The sequence below is a fragment of the Bos javanicus genome, chromosome 14, assembly GCF_032452875.1.
Source record: "Bos javanicus breed banteng chromosome 14, ARS-OSU_banteng_1.0, whole genome shotgun sequence".
Lineage (NCBI taxonomy): Eukaryota > Metazoa > Chordata > Mammalia > Artiodactyla > Bovidae > Bos > Bos javanicus.
In genome coordinates this window covers 46,633,680-46,647,175 of record NC_083881.1, presented here as the reverse complement: position 1 = coordinate 46,647,175, position 13,496 = coordinate 46,633,680, and the positions used below count along the sequence as shown (strand labels likewise).

Below are 13,496 nucleotides of genomic sequence, written 5' to 3'. Positions count from 1 at the left end.
TTACTAAAAAACATTGGCAACATATTAGAAAACTGTCCCAAAGGTACATCGTATACAAAATCAGATATACTTCTTTCTTCTTTACAACTTGCCACCTAAAAGAATTCGTTTCCCATGTCTTTCTTTTACTCCTCAACAATCCTATACATCTTTTTCTCAAAATGAATATACAAGGTTCATTACATGTAACCAGTTCATCTGCATGGCTTTCATTGTCATAATAATTACAATCGAAAGGAAAGGGATGGATTCCTGTAAAAGAAGAACAGAGAACTACTGCAGAAATCAAATGGCCTTTGAGGTCTAAAAGGTAAACCTTTATAAAAATAGACTGACTGAAAGGCTAGCTTGACTTGATTTTAAACAAAGATGAAAGTGAAAGTCGCTCAGTCTTGTCCAACTCTTTGTGACCCCATGGACTGTAGCCTTTCAGGCTCCTCTGTTCGTGGAATTCTCCAGGCAAGAATACTGGAGTGGGTTGCCATTTCTTCCTCCAGGGGATCTTCCCGACCCAGGGATCGAACCCAAGTCTCCCACATTGCAGATGGATTCTTTACCATCTGAGCCACCAGGTCGCCCTAAACAAGGGTGAGACCGTGCTAATCTGCCAGCTTTCTTGATGGTTGCTACTTGTCACTTTTCCAGAGAATACTACAGCCTCCCTCTCCTCTGGAACTGGGCAATGGAGTCCCAAATTCGGGTATTTCATCTAGGCTCCTGATAGGCAGCATGAAAGTGAAAAGAGAAAGTGTTAGTCTCTTAGTCATGTCCGACTCTTTACAACCCCGTAGACTATAGCCCATCAGACTCCTCTGTCCATGGGATTCTCCAGGCAAGACTAATGCAGTGGGTAACCATTCCCTTCTCTAGGAGATCTTCCCAACCCAGGGACAGAACCCGAGTCTCCTGTATTGCAGGCAGATTCTTTACCACTGAGCCACCAGGGAAGCCCCTGAAATATCCTGGAACTCTAAATTAGTAACAACTACAGATAGTTCCTGCTAAATACAAATTAGAGCAATAAAGTCCTTTGATTTTTGGAAAGAGCAAAAGGGGAGATGGTTTTCAGGGGTCACTTTCCTTATCGAGATTATGTTGTAAACAGCAGCTTTTCCAGCCACAGCCTCTGGACAGCATTACTGAACTGACAGGAGAGACAGTGTTCTTAGATGCTTGATCCCATTCTTTTAAAGTAGACTTGGAGACAGGGAGTAACTGAATGTGTACTTGCTGAAGTTTTAAGACAGAAGGAGGCACAGGCTGGTATTAATACTCATTTACTGAGAACTGAAGTCAGAACAACCTTGTCTCTCTCAATCATGCCTGAGAGAATGAAAGTGAAAGTGAAGTCACTCACTGACTCTTTGCGACCCCATGGACTGTATCCTACCAGGCTTCTCTGTCCATGGAATTTTCCAGGCAAGAATACTGGAGTGGGTTGTCATTCCCTTCTCCAGGAGATCTTCCCGACCCAGGGATTGAACCCGGGTCTCCCACATTGTAGGCAGACACTTTACCGTCTGAGCCACCTGAGGCCAGCAGCAAAAGAGCTTTCTTGGTTAAATCTGGCCAAGAATGACAGAGCCACCTGAAAGGTTGTTGTCCCTCATCGCAGCCAATGGAAATTAGGTAAATCACTTGAGCAACTGAAGCCCTGATGTACTGGCTGCTTGTCAATTATCTTAACTATTAGAAAGCAGGGGCATTTTTGTTTGAGAGTTCATGGTAATAACTGGTCCTTTTTAAACCTGGAGCTCTTGGAGATCTGAGGGAAGACCTGAGCTGGGAAGTTTGCCTCAGCTCTTCATCCATAACTCAGCTGGTCTAGCAAGGCTTATTCAGATTCTAAGCTGCCGGGGCTGCCTTCTCCTTACCCCCACCCTTTAAACAGGTTTGATTAAAATTTCATTACTTCTTAAGTCAAGAGCTCTTTTTCCCCCCACCTAACAGTATCTAGAACTATTTGCTCACCCCTAATTAAAGTTCAATAAACTTTATGAAAGGCTACTAGCATAATTCTCCAAGCCAGGCTTCAACAGTATGTGAACTGTCAACTTCGAGAAGTTCAAGCTGGATTTAGAAAAGGCAGAGGAACCAGAGATCAAATTGCCAACATCTGCTGGATCATGGAAAAAGGAGGAGAGTTCCAGAAAAGCATCTACTTCTGCTTTATTGACTATGCCAAAGTCTTCGACTGTGTGGATAGCAACAAACTGGAAAATTCTTAAAGAGATGGGAATACCAGACTACCTGATCTGCCTCCTGAGAAATCTGTATGCAGGTCAAGAAGCAACAGTTAGAGCTGGATATGAAACAACAGACTGGTTCCAAATCAGAAAAGGAGTATGTCAAGGCTGTATATTGTCACCCTGTTTATTTAACTTCTATGCAGAACACATTATGGGAAATGCTGGACTGGATGAAGCACAAGCTGGAATCAAGATGCCTGGGAGAAATATCAATAACCTCAGATATGCAGATGACACCACCCTTATGGCAGAAAGTGCAGAACTAAAGAGCCTCTTGATGAAAGAGGAGAGTGAAAAAGTTGGCTTAAAACTCAACATTCAGAAAACTAAGATCATGGTATCTGGTCCCATCACTTCATGGGAAATAGATGGGGAAACAGCAGAAACAGTGACAGACTTTATTTTGGGGGGCTTGAAAACCACTGCAGATGGTGACTGCAGCCATGAAGTTAAAAGATGCTTGCTCCTTGGAAGAAAAGTTATGACCAACCTAGATAGCATATTCAAAAGCAGAGACATTACTTTGCCAACAAAGGTCCATCTAGTCAAAGCTGTGTTTTTCTGGTAGTCATGTATGGATCTGAGAATTGAACTATAAAGAAGGCTGAGTGCTGAAGAATTGATGCTTTTGAACTGTGGTGTTGGAGAAGACTCTTGAGAGTCCCTTGGACACCAAGGAGATCCAACCAGTCCATCCTAAAGGAAATAAGTCCTGAATATTTATTAGAAGGATTGATGCTGAAGCTGAAACTCCAATACTTTGGCCACCTGATGTGAAGAACTGACTCATTTGAAACGACCCTGATGCTGGGGAAGATTGAGGACATGTGGAGAAGGGGACAACAGAGGATGAAATGGTTGGATGGCATCACCCACTCAGTGGACATGAGTTTGAGTAAACTGTGGGAGTTGGTGATGAACAGGGAGGCCTGGCGTGCTGCAGTCCATGGGGTCACAAAGAGTTGGACTCGACTGAGTGACTGAACTAAATGGAACTGAACTAGCATAACATTCCTTCAAACGACCAGGTTTCCAGAATCGTTCAAATAAAGGCTAACATAGCCTACTGTAAATGAAAAACAAAAATCACCCCAAAAGAAAAATTGAAGGAAGCGATTGAGATTGATCCTTTGAGCACCATTTGGAACAAGAAATTAGTGTCATGCACAGAAAATTCCACGTGCCATATATTTTACTTCTTCTGAAGCATCCTATTGGAAAGTGTGCCAATATGGTATGTCCAGGTATGTCCTAGCTAGGTTATCTTTTGTGACATGACTACAATGATTATTTCATGGCTTTTTCTCTACAGCCTCAATTTTGGGTCATTTTGCTTTTCCAACAAAGATGATATGGTTCATGTATATGTAAACTTGATTTGATTCTTATAAGTCTTCTCAAATGAATACATGAGCCAGAGTTAAAAGAAAAAAAACATATTTTTAAGATCATATGTCCTAATGTGGAGCTGGAAAAAGATACTGTGTGGGAATCATAAGTGGCTGAGTCCTCTTCGGAGTTTCTGCATGAAATTCATTACGTGGTTGGCACTCTACTCTCTGGTCTTGGCTCCTTCCCAATTCATGTTGGCCGACTTTGAGACCCCTGGCTATCATTAAAGTTGACTGAGAGATAACTCCTGACATCCTACAGAGATGGCTATGATTTGTCAACTTGCTGCAGTGAAATACAGCTCTTGCCTAAGTGAATTAAAATTACATCTTACTGTTGGGCCTCGCTGATTTGCTAAGCATTGTTCAATTCCCAGCTGTAGGTTTCAAATGGGAAAATAACATGCCAGCAAGCATTCTATAGAGATGTGCTCTGAGAATGACATGAAATCAAACCATGGAGATTTCAAGTGGCTAAAAAGTATGTCAGACCCTGTTTTCATTTATAATTACCTTTTTTTTTTCATGTAACATACATTGTTTGTGGAGAATATGCCCTGTGAACTTCGTGACACGTAAAGTAATTCCCTAGATCCATCCATGTGACTGGCTGGTGCAATGAAGGACACAGATCTGCAAGCCAAGATGACAACCTGAGTTTCAAGTCGACTTGGGATCGTTGAACAAAACATTGCATTCATTTTTGCAAAGAAGAAAGATAAGATACAGGGGTTATTTGGAAAACCTAAAGAATTAAATACAAATTTGCAGAGGCCAGATGAATAAGGATTAATTGACAACCCTTTAGGTTGCTGATGATACAGCTTAAATAGCATGAAATATATTTGGGCATGTAATAGAAGGAAACAAGTTCAAGTACCATGAACCTAAGAATTATTTTTCAATAAATACCTAAGAGATAGTCACATCCACTATGCAGAAGAAGTCATATGTATGGGAGTGGGCTATGGCTGGGTCAAGTTGAATGAGACATTTAGGGAGCTCTTCTGAGTCACAAGGCTGCAGAGAAAAGACCATCTTTCATTGAAGTTCATTGCCTGTGTACCACTCACAACACAGAATCAGGACACGCGGGCTTTGGATCTTGCTCTCTCACTAAATAGCATACTTAGTCATCTCTCTCTCCCTCTTTCAATTCTCTTTCCAAGTTCCTCTTTCTCTTCCAGATGTCTACAATACAAGGATGAGTTCAAGTCTCCTGGATTTACGGTTTCCACTGACCTAAGCCAGACGCCTGAAGTGATTTGAACACAATTTTGTGATGAAACTTTCTTCTCACCCAATCCTGGAAAAAATTTATGAGATATATGATAGTTGAGGGGCAAAACAATTTAAAGTATTTCTTGTTTATTTAGCATAAGAGGTCTTTCTCTTCTCTATTCTCTCTTGCTTCTTCCAAGTAGAAGCAAGCATTTCATTTCAGAAGTCTCCATCTTTTACACTGGAGTTAAGGGATATATCAGCTTGTAATTGCAAGTAATTGCAATTTTATAATAATCCGAAGCCAAAGAAGCATTTGTAGGAAAAGAAATATTCTTTTTAAGAAAAAGCACTACCACACTACAGATTTAAAAATTAAAACGAAATAAAATGGCTTTCACATTTGTTCCTGATTATTTTGTTTGCCAGATTCTTGCTCACAACAGTGTTTGGCTAAAAATGGTATCAGGGTCCCAGTGGTGAGATACGCTCCTCAGCAGTCCTCAAGTTCAGTGCTGAGAATTTAGACGTTGTCATTTCTTTCTCAATAGTAAAGACTCTGAAACTTCGGGTCACTCAACCACGAAAGAACTTGTCTTGAGACCTCTGCTTGTGCCACCAGCACATTCATTCTTTCTTTGCCTCTACGCCAAAGCCTTTCCCAACGTTAAGTAGACTTGTGTCAGTGGCTGAATGTGTAATCTCGCCCATCTCCCTGAAAAGCACTGGATAACTATTATGGGTCAGTATTTCCACCTCATTAATATGCTGGTGAACTGTTTGCATGGTTCCTTGTGCAAATTGCACATTTCTTAATTACACTAATGTTTTCTTGGTACTAATTCCCCCACCTCTCCCAGTGAAAAAGATGACCATACTCCCCAAATATAAAGTTTTAAGTTAGAACTGTCTACTTGGAGGTCATAATACCTTCTCCCATGCTGCGATATTTTAGAGATAAAAGTTCAAGTGGATCTGCAAATTCAAAATGGAAAGCAATCTGCACTGGCAAAGTTGAAGAGGGAACCTGTCTCAGGTATGCTTGGCTGTTTCTTGACACAGGAGAGACTGACTCAGGGTGTATTCCATGGAGTCTGAGCTTTTTGTAACTTTTGGGCACTCTGGGTGACCCACAGCAATGCTGTTTGTAGGGTGAGGAGCAGCAGCTTTGAAATATTCACAACCAACACAATTTTGATTAAAGAAAGAACTCTGGTTTTTAATAGTTTTGATCATTAAAAAAGTTTAAACCTGCATAGCAATCATTTCAAAAATAATTATTTAATGTTCCATAATTAAACTGTACACAACCTAGTCTTGGGACATAGAAGCCAGTGAGGTGAATCTGGAACAGTCCTGTGCAGTCCCCCGAGTCAGGAGTAGAGTTTCCATTGGCCATTTTTTTTTTTTTTTCCTGTCATTCTGTTCATCTTAGTTTATTTGGATGCTTGGCACAATCTGGCTCCGCTGCTGAGCGGACCTGCACGCGGCAGAGAGACAGCTGACCCTGTCCTCCAGCCCTTCTCGCGGCCCCTCCCCGACTCGGCCGGGTTCCTCAAAGCCGCTCGATGTCTCGGTATTTCTTCCGCAGAATAGAGACCTGGTCTTTAAAGAGGACGGGGTCCAGCCTCATCTGAGAGTGGATCAGCGGCATGTAGCCAAACCAGCTGGCAAACGTATTCATGCAGCTTTGTCGCTGGGCAAAGTGGTCAGGGTCAGCCCAGCGGGAAGCCCGAGAGGTCTGCGGAAAGGGAGAGAAACAAGGAAGATGATGAGTTGGGCACCAGGCAAGAGGGACACACGGCGGGAAATGAAGTCGGGCTCAGTGGGCATGCATTAGGGCTCTGGGTCTGGCCTGGCCACCATGGCCGCCCCATCCATGTGGCTGGTGAAGATGCAAGCACAGGTCTGGATTTTCAGCCTTGCCAGATGCCTTCCCCAGACCTGCCACGTTCCCCAATGCTCCAAACAAAGATCCACAGGCACTGACACAGTCTCTGGGCCATGAAGGACCTACCAACTGAGCTTCAGCTGTTGTGGTCGCTCAACAGAAAACTTCTTTTTGCACTTGGGGGTAAATACAATGACTCATAATGTGTGTATGCTTTCCAAGATAGTTTTTTAAAGCCCTCCTGTGAACTTGGTTGATTCTGGGTAAGTAGAAAGATGGTTGCCACCTCTTCATTCTCCATGTTGACCTTGAGACTGGTTTAGATCATTTAAATGACTGACAATGATTTAAAAGAAAGCCATAAATGACCCCAGCGCTGAAATTTAAATTGACCAACAAAGCATAATGTCTTCATCTTTGTATGAAACAAGGAAAAGGTGGGTTGCCCAATTATGTTGGGAAAAATCCATGAATTCACTAACGTCAATAGGCGATTATTTAATGATGCATATATATGTATGTGTGTATAGCATGTTTGTATCCTCATACATTGTTAGAGAACACTTTCGTAGGAAGGTACATTTTGCTGTGAGAATCACTCAGAGTCACTGTAAAACCACAAGTGTCAACATGCTTGAAAGTAACCACTGAAGGTAAACACAGATCTCAAGTTACCTTGGAGCAGCAAAGAAACAAACAAAATACTATTGGTAAAGTGTTTTCATGAGCTCATTTGAGTCTCTCAACAACCTGATCAAGAGACCTACCCGTGTAATAACATTTCCACTGTACAGATGAGGAAGCAGTTTCAAGGAAGTTAAAATTGTTTGTTCAAGGCTAGAAAGGGGCAGAACTCAGGCTTCATTCTCTCTCTTTTTTTTTGATGTGGACCATTTTAAAAGTCTTTATTGAATTTGTTACAATATTGTTTCCGTTTTATGTTTCGGTTTTTGGCCCTAGGGCATGTGGGATCTTAGTTCCCTGACCAGAGATGGAACCCATACCCCTTACATTGGAGGGTGAAGTCATAACCACTGGATTGGCAGGGAAGTCCCCAGACTTCATTCTTTACCATTGGTACTAGAGGAACTCTGCTTGGTAAGTCAGAGACAGTATCAGATTAAGCTGACCACTTGAGTCCATATCAGAGTTGACAGTTCCAAGTGATAGTTGCTCAGTCATGTCCAACTCGATGCAACTGCAGCTTACCAACTGCAGCCCACCAGGCTCCGTCCATGGAGTTCTCCAGGCAAGAACACTGGCATGGGTTGCCATTTCCTTCCAGGGGATCTGAGCCTGGGTCTCCTGCATCGTAGACAGATACTTTACTGTCTGAGCCACCAGGGAAGCCCTAGGGAGCTCCATTTTGCTCCTATTATTTGGGATGAGCTTGTAGATTATTTCTGAATGACCTGCTCATCTTCAAAAGGCCAGACCCCCTACATCCCAGCAAGCGCTCACATTTGAGAATGGAAACACTGTTGAGATCCTAAGCTCATTCTTATTCTCTTACAAATGAAAGAAAAAAAAAAAAAAGAGTCCACTACAGAGTAGTGTATATGTTAATCTCAAACTCCTGATTTATCTTTCCTCTCCCACCACTATCCCTTCGGTAACCAGAAGTTTGTTTCTGTTTTGTAAATACGTTCACTTGTATCTTTTTTTTCCAGCTTCCACTTATGAGAGATATCATATGATATCTGCCCTTCTCTGTCTGACTTACTTCACTTAGTATGATAATCTCTAGGCCCATCTATGTTGCTGCAAACGGCATTATTTCAGTTGTTCCCATGACTGAATAATATTCCACCGTATAAAGAATCTTCTTTATCCATTCATCTGTGGATGGACATGTAGGCTGCTTCCACATCTTGGCGATTGTAAGCAGTGCTGCTACGAACACTGGGGTACATATGTATTTTCACATTAGAGTTTTCTCTGGGTATATGCCCAGGAATGGGATTTCTGGATCATATGGTAATTCTATTTCTAGTTTTCTTAAGGAAACTCCATACTTTTTTCCATAGTGGCTGCACCAATTTAGAGAGCTTTTATATTCTTGACATAAAGATACCCTTGACTTTCATCTTCCCAATTATGTGCCGACCATATGCTCCCTTGGGGCTTTTGGATGTGGTTTATTTCCTGGTATTTCCTGTTATGCTTCCTACAAGAAAAGCGTGTCCTCGTTACTACAGACTGAGCTACCAGTGAGCAAAGCAAAGGAGGAGAGGTCTCCTTCTCTTACCTGTCCCATCATTGTCTCCTTATACTGCTTCTTTTGGGTCACTTTGATTGGAGGCAATTTTGTCACAGCAGACACCAGGAAATTCATGAGTATGTCCTCACAGTTGGCCAATTGGTCCACCATGTTCTTCAGGCTGGCTGGCAGGTAATGGGTGTAAAGGTAGTGATAATATCTGTAAAAACCAAAGACAGGTATTAGCAGGGGCCATCACTGTATAATAACAGGTGGTCTTCTTTGAAAGAAAACACATACCCATTCTTTGAATCCCTAAACACATCATGGATGATGATGATGATGACAATTATCATTTATATGGTATTTACTGTACACCAGATAATGTTCTAAAGTGCCTTCTAAGAAATTCCTCACTTAATCCTTATAAGGAACCTATGATGTAGGTACTATTATTATCCCTATTTTACAGACAAGGAAACAACATACAGAGACATCCACAGATGCAGATATTGTCTGCTCAGCCTAACTTTAAAATCAGGCTGGTTGGTTAGAAACTTAGACGTAAAATAAGTTACTTACACATATCATTACAAGCTGCTTTACAATTTTAATTATTGGTTTAATCAGAGCTATATTCAATACTATCCCATAACTCTGGTTCCAACAATATAATCATTCCATTTTGGGGGCCTCTAAGCCATGTATTGCATCACTTCTTAGAGCTATTAATCTGGTGGTCAATCATTATGGAGAAAACACAATTAATTTGAATTATTTCTCACCCTACTATTTTTTTGGAAAGGTATATATAGCACATATTGCTCAAAAGAAATGGTGCTAGTGGTAAAGAACCCACGTGCCAGTGCAGGAGATGAGACACAGGTTAGATCCCTGGGTTGGGAAAATTCCCTGGAGAAGAAAATGGCAACCCACTCCAGTATTCTTGCCTGGAGAGAGTCCCATGGACAAAGGAGCCTGGTGGGCTACAGTCCATAGGGTAGCAAAGAGTCGAACACACCTGAAGGGATTTAGCACGCACACATGCATATACAGCACAGATTTCTAGAAAAAAATTACTTGACTGAATCAGATTCACCGAGTGGTGGCAGCAGGAAGAAAGAGGTGGAATCTTGAAATCAAGCTTCAGCCACCCCAAATGCTTATACCTTGTGCATTTCCAACTCCATTCCTGAGATGACAGGGTTCTCTATTTTTTTTTTTTTTTTAACTAAAAAAGACTAGGGTCAAATTGGTATGTTCACCTTACAAAGGAGTCGGGATTTCAAGAATGACTCAGTCAGGAACATTAGCCTTCTACACTCATGAATTTGGCCATCTTACCTGAGTCCCCTGGCTTTAAAGACCAGATCCAGGCAAACAGCTCCAAAATGTTTATTTCCATCCCTGACCTTTTTCAAACATTCTCTTCGATGTCCTCACATGCCCAAGACTGAACTCCTCTATTTTCCCTAATACCTGTTCCATCTACACTCTTCCCCAGCTCTACTGATGGCTTATTCTATCCTATTAGTTCTTCAGGTCAAAAAGCCTGAGTCATCAAACTCTATATCTGGTCTGTCAGTACATGATGCTGGAGCATCTTCAAAATACACACACAGTCTGATCACTACTCCCTACCTCTGCTCCTCACTTCCGAATCCAGGCTGCATCATCTCTTATCTAGATCAGGTCAGTCACCCCCTAATAGGCTTTCCTGCACTTCCCCTGGTCCCCCTGTAGTCTGCCCTCATCACAGCCTTCACAGTGGATGCCTAAAGCATAAGACAGACTGCCCTCCTCACACCCCTCCATCAGCTCCCATGTTACCCAGAAGGGAGTCAAGTCCTCATTATGGACAATAGGGCCTGGCATCTGGGCTCCCATTATGTCTCTCACTTGCTTGCCCCTCACTCCACTTGGGTCACACTGATCTTCTGGACATTCCTCCAGCATCCTGCCTCAGGGCATCTATTCCAGCTGCTCCCTACACCAGAGCACTCTTCTGACAGGTTTTCTTCTGCCTAACTTCCTTTCCTCCTCTCAAATCTCACCCGCTTAGGGAGGATCACCCTATACCCCCCAACCACTCCGTTTTCCACCTTTGGTACTCCTCATCCTTTATGCTGGAGAAGGCAATGGCACCCCACTCCAGTACTCTTGCCTGGAAAATCCCATGGACAGAGGAGCCTGGTAGGCTGCAGTCCATAGGGTGGCTAAGAGTCAGACATGACTGAGCAACTTCACTTTCACTTTTCACTTTCATGCATTGGAGAAGGAAATGACAACCCATTCCAGTGTTCTTGCCTGGAGAATCCCAGGGACGGGGGAGTCTGGTGGGCTTCTGTCTATGGGATCACACAGAGTCGGACACGACTGAAGCGACTTAGTGGCAGCAGTATCCTTTATGCTGCTCTGGTTGACTTTTTGCTATATAACTTATGTCCTATCATATTATAGAATTATTATATATACTGTGTCTCCCCTTGCTGGATTCAAGACCTATGTCTTTTTTCTCTACAACGCTTGCTTAGTTGCTCAGTCATGTCCGACTCTTTGTGACTCTATGGACTATAGCCTGCCAGGCTCCACTGCCAGAATCCAAGGGATTCTCTAGGCAAGAATACTGGAGTGGGTTGCCATGACCTTTTCCAGGGGATCTTCCTGACCCAGGGATCAAACCTGGGATCTCCTACATTGCAGGTGTATTCTTTACAGTCTGAGCCATCAGGGAAGCCCCAGAACAATGCTGGGCGGTGCTCCATGAAGTATATACTTTGTTGGTTCTTCTACACATTCAGTCCCTCAACACACCCTGAGGATGTCTCCACATCTCAGACTTGCTGAAGATGCAGATCTGCCATCACTTCTAACGATGCAATAAGCCAAGAGGTTTTACTGGTTTCAAAGACACATGTTAACCACATCAACAAAACTCAAACAGGGATGCAGACTAATTTTCGCTAAGGTTGTTAACAAGACTTGGCCCAAGTTCCAATTTTTGCAGCAGCCAGAAAGTCATATAAGGAACAGTGTAAAATGATGTCCAGGCTCCTCACTTGTGGTAAATAGCAGCTCCCGTCAACACCATGGAGTAGTCGTTCGTCCACTTGGACGTGTAGCCCCACCGCTCCTTAGAGTTGTCCCAGAAATGGCTGCGTGCGGGGTACCCCACAATCCTCTCGGGGAAGCTCTGCCACACGGTGAAGGCAAAATCCACCTGCAGGCAGAACACAAGCCAAACAAGCAATCAACAGTGTTAACAAATGTCAACAAAACATTACCTTCCCCCTGCTAATTCGTAATGCGAAATCCTGGGACTGTTGGGAAACATTAATTCCATGTATTCATCAGCAAATTAAACTGACTGCTTGACATTTTGCCCCATAATTATGTACATTTTTAATGTTTTCTGTTAAAGAAACTTCAGATTAGTGTGGAAATGAAAGAAGGAAAAAAAAAACCAAAACAAAACACTGGCGATATGTCTTATAGAAATCCAGTCTGTTCAAGCTTAAAAAAAAAATCAGTTGCTTCTCCCACCCCTGCTGCTCCACAAAGGACACGTGACCATTCACGGGTGGGAGGAACAAACGCATCTGTTTTATAAACAGGAGCAGATTTTCTATATACATCCGGCGTATGAATATATAGCATGTAACATTACCAGCACGCAGCAAAGCCATAGTGACTAAAATCAAGGCATCCACTTAAAAGCCAGAGAAAAGATGTTTAAAAAGCACACAAGTTGTACCAGGAATAAGAGCAGGTGTCATCATGAGCAGAAATTCAGGTCTCTCAGGTGTGAAGATGCTCAATGCAAGGGAAATTCAGAAATGTACCCACAGTGAAAAATCACTAGGAGTAAGTGGGGACAAGGCCAAATAAAGCCATGGGATTATTTTAAAGGAAATGCAGTGAAATGACTTCCTAGTGTTCAAGATTACCCAAAGCAGGTACTTCTGAACCTGCTACAAACACTTGTAGTTAGCACACGAACAGTCGGTTTTCAAATGTGTGCGCTCACTTCTGACTTTCCATGATTATTTGATGAATAATAAAACAATACACAGAAAGTTTTTTTTAAAAAGTAATAGAAATGCTCATAATTGTGTAATCCTTATAATATGACAGGTACTTACATATTTTAACTCATTTAATCCTCACGATAACCCTGAGAAGTAGGTAATTTTATAGTCTCCAGTTTACAGAGTGGGGGCAAGCTAAGGATATGGAGGTTCAAGTATTTTTCTGAGGTAGTAAGTGGCAGAGTCAAGATGTGAACTCAAGCCATCTGGTTTCAGATTCAGTGTACACTGTTACCATAGCCTCACTTTTAGCTCTGTTGCTACAGTGTGCAAAACAATTTCTCTTATACAGGTTACATGTCCATCAACAACCTTTTCCCTATAAGTAAAGCAAATGGAAATTTCATATATTCCACATACGTTTCAAGCCTTGGCATTGTAATGGTGGCTGAGTGATGCTGGCAAGTCCAATTCCTGACCTCCCAGGGGTTTAAAAGCAGAGAAGTTGGGAATTCC

General features: G+C 42.3%; 1 protein-coding gene across 2 annotated transcripts in view; it reads right to left on the bottom strand.

The window, feature by feature from the left end:
• Positions 1–6,053: 6,053 nt before the first annotated feature.
• Positions 6,054–13,496, bottom strand: part of EXT1 (exostosin glycosyltransferase 1) — a 313,806-nt gene continuing 306,363 nt past the window's right edge. For both annotated transcript variants that reach the window (XM_061439083.1, XM_061439084.1), the window contains 3 exons: positions 12,012–12,172; positions 9,001–9,172; positions 6,054–6,602 (listed from right to left, as the gene is read on the bottom strand). In XM_061439083.1, the coding sequence (XP_061295067.1) occupies positions 6,417–6,602; positions 9,001–9,172; positions 12,012–12,172 (519 nt within the window). In that variant the 3' untranslated portion in view covers positions 6,054–6,416. The remainder of the gene's footprint in view (positions 6,603–9,000; positions 9,173–12,011; positions 12,173–13,496) is intronic.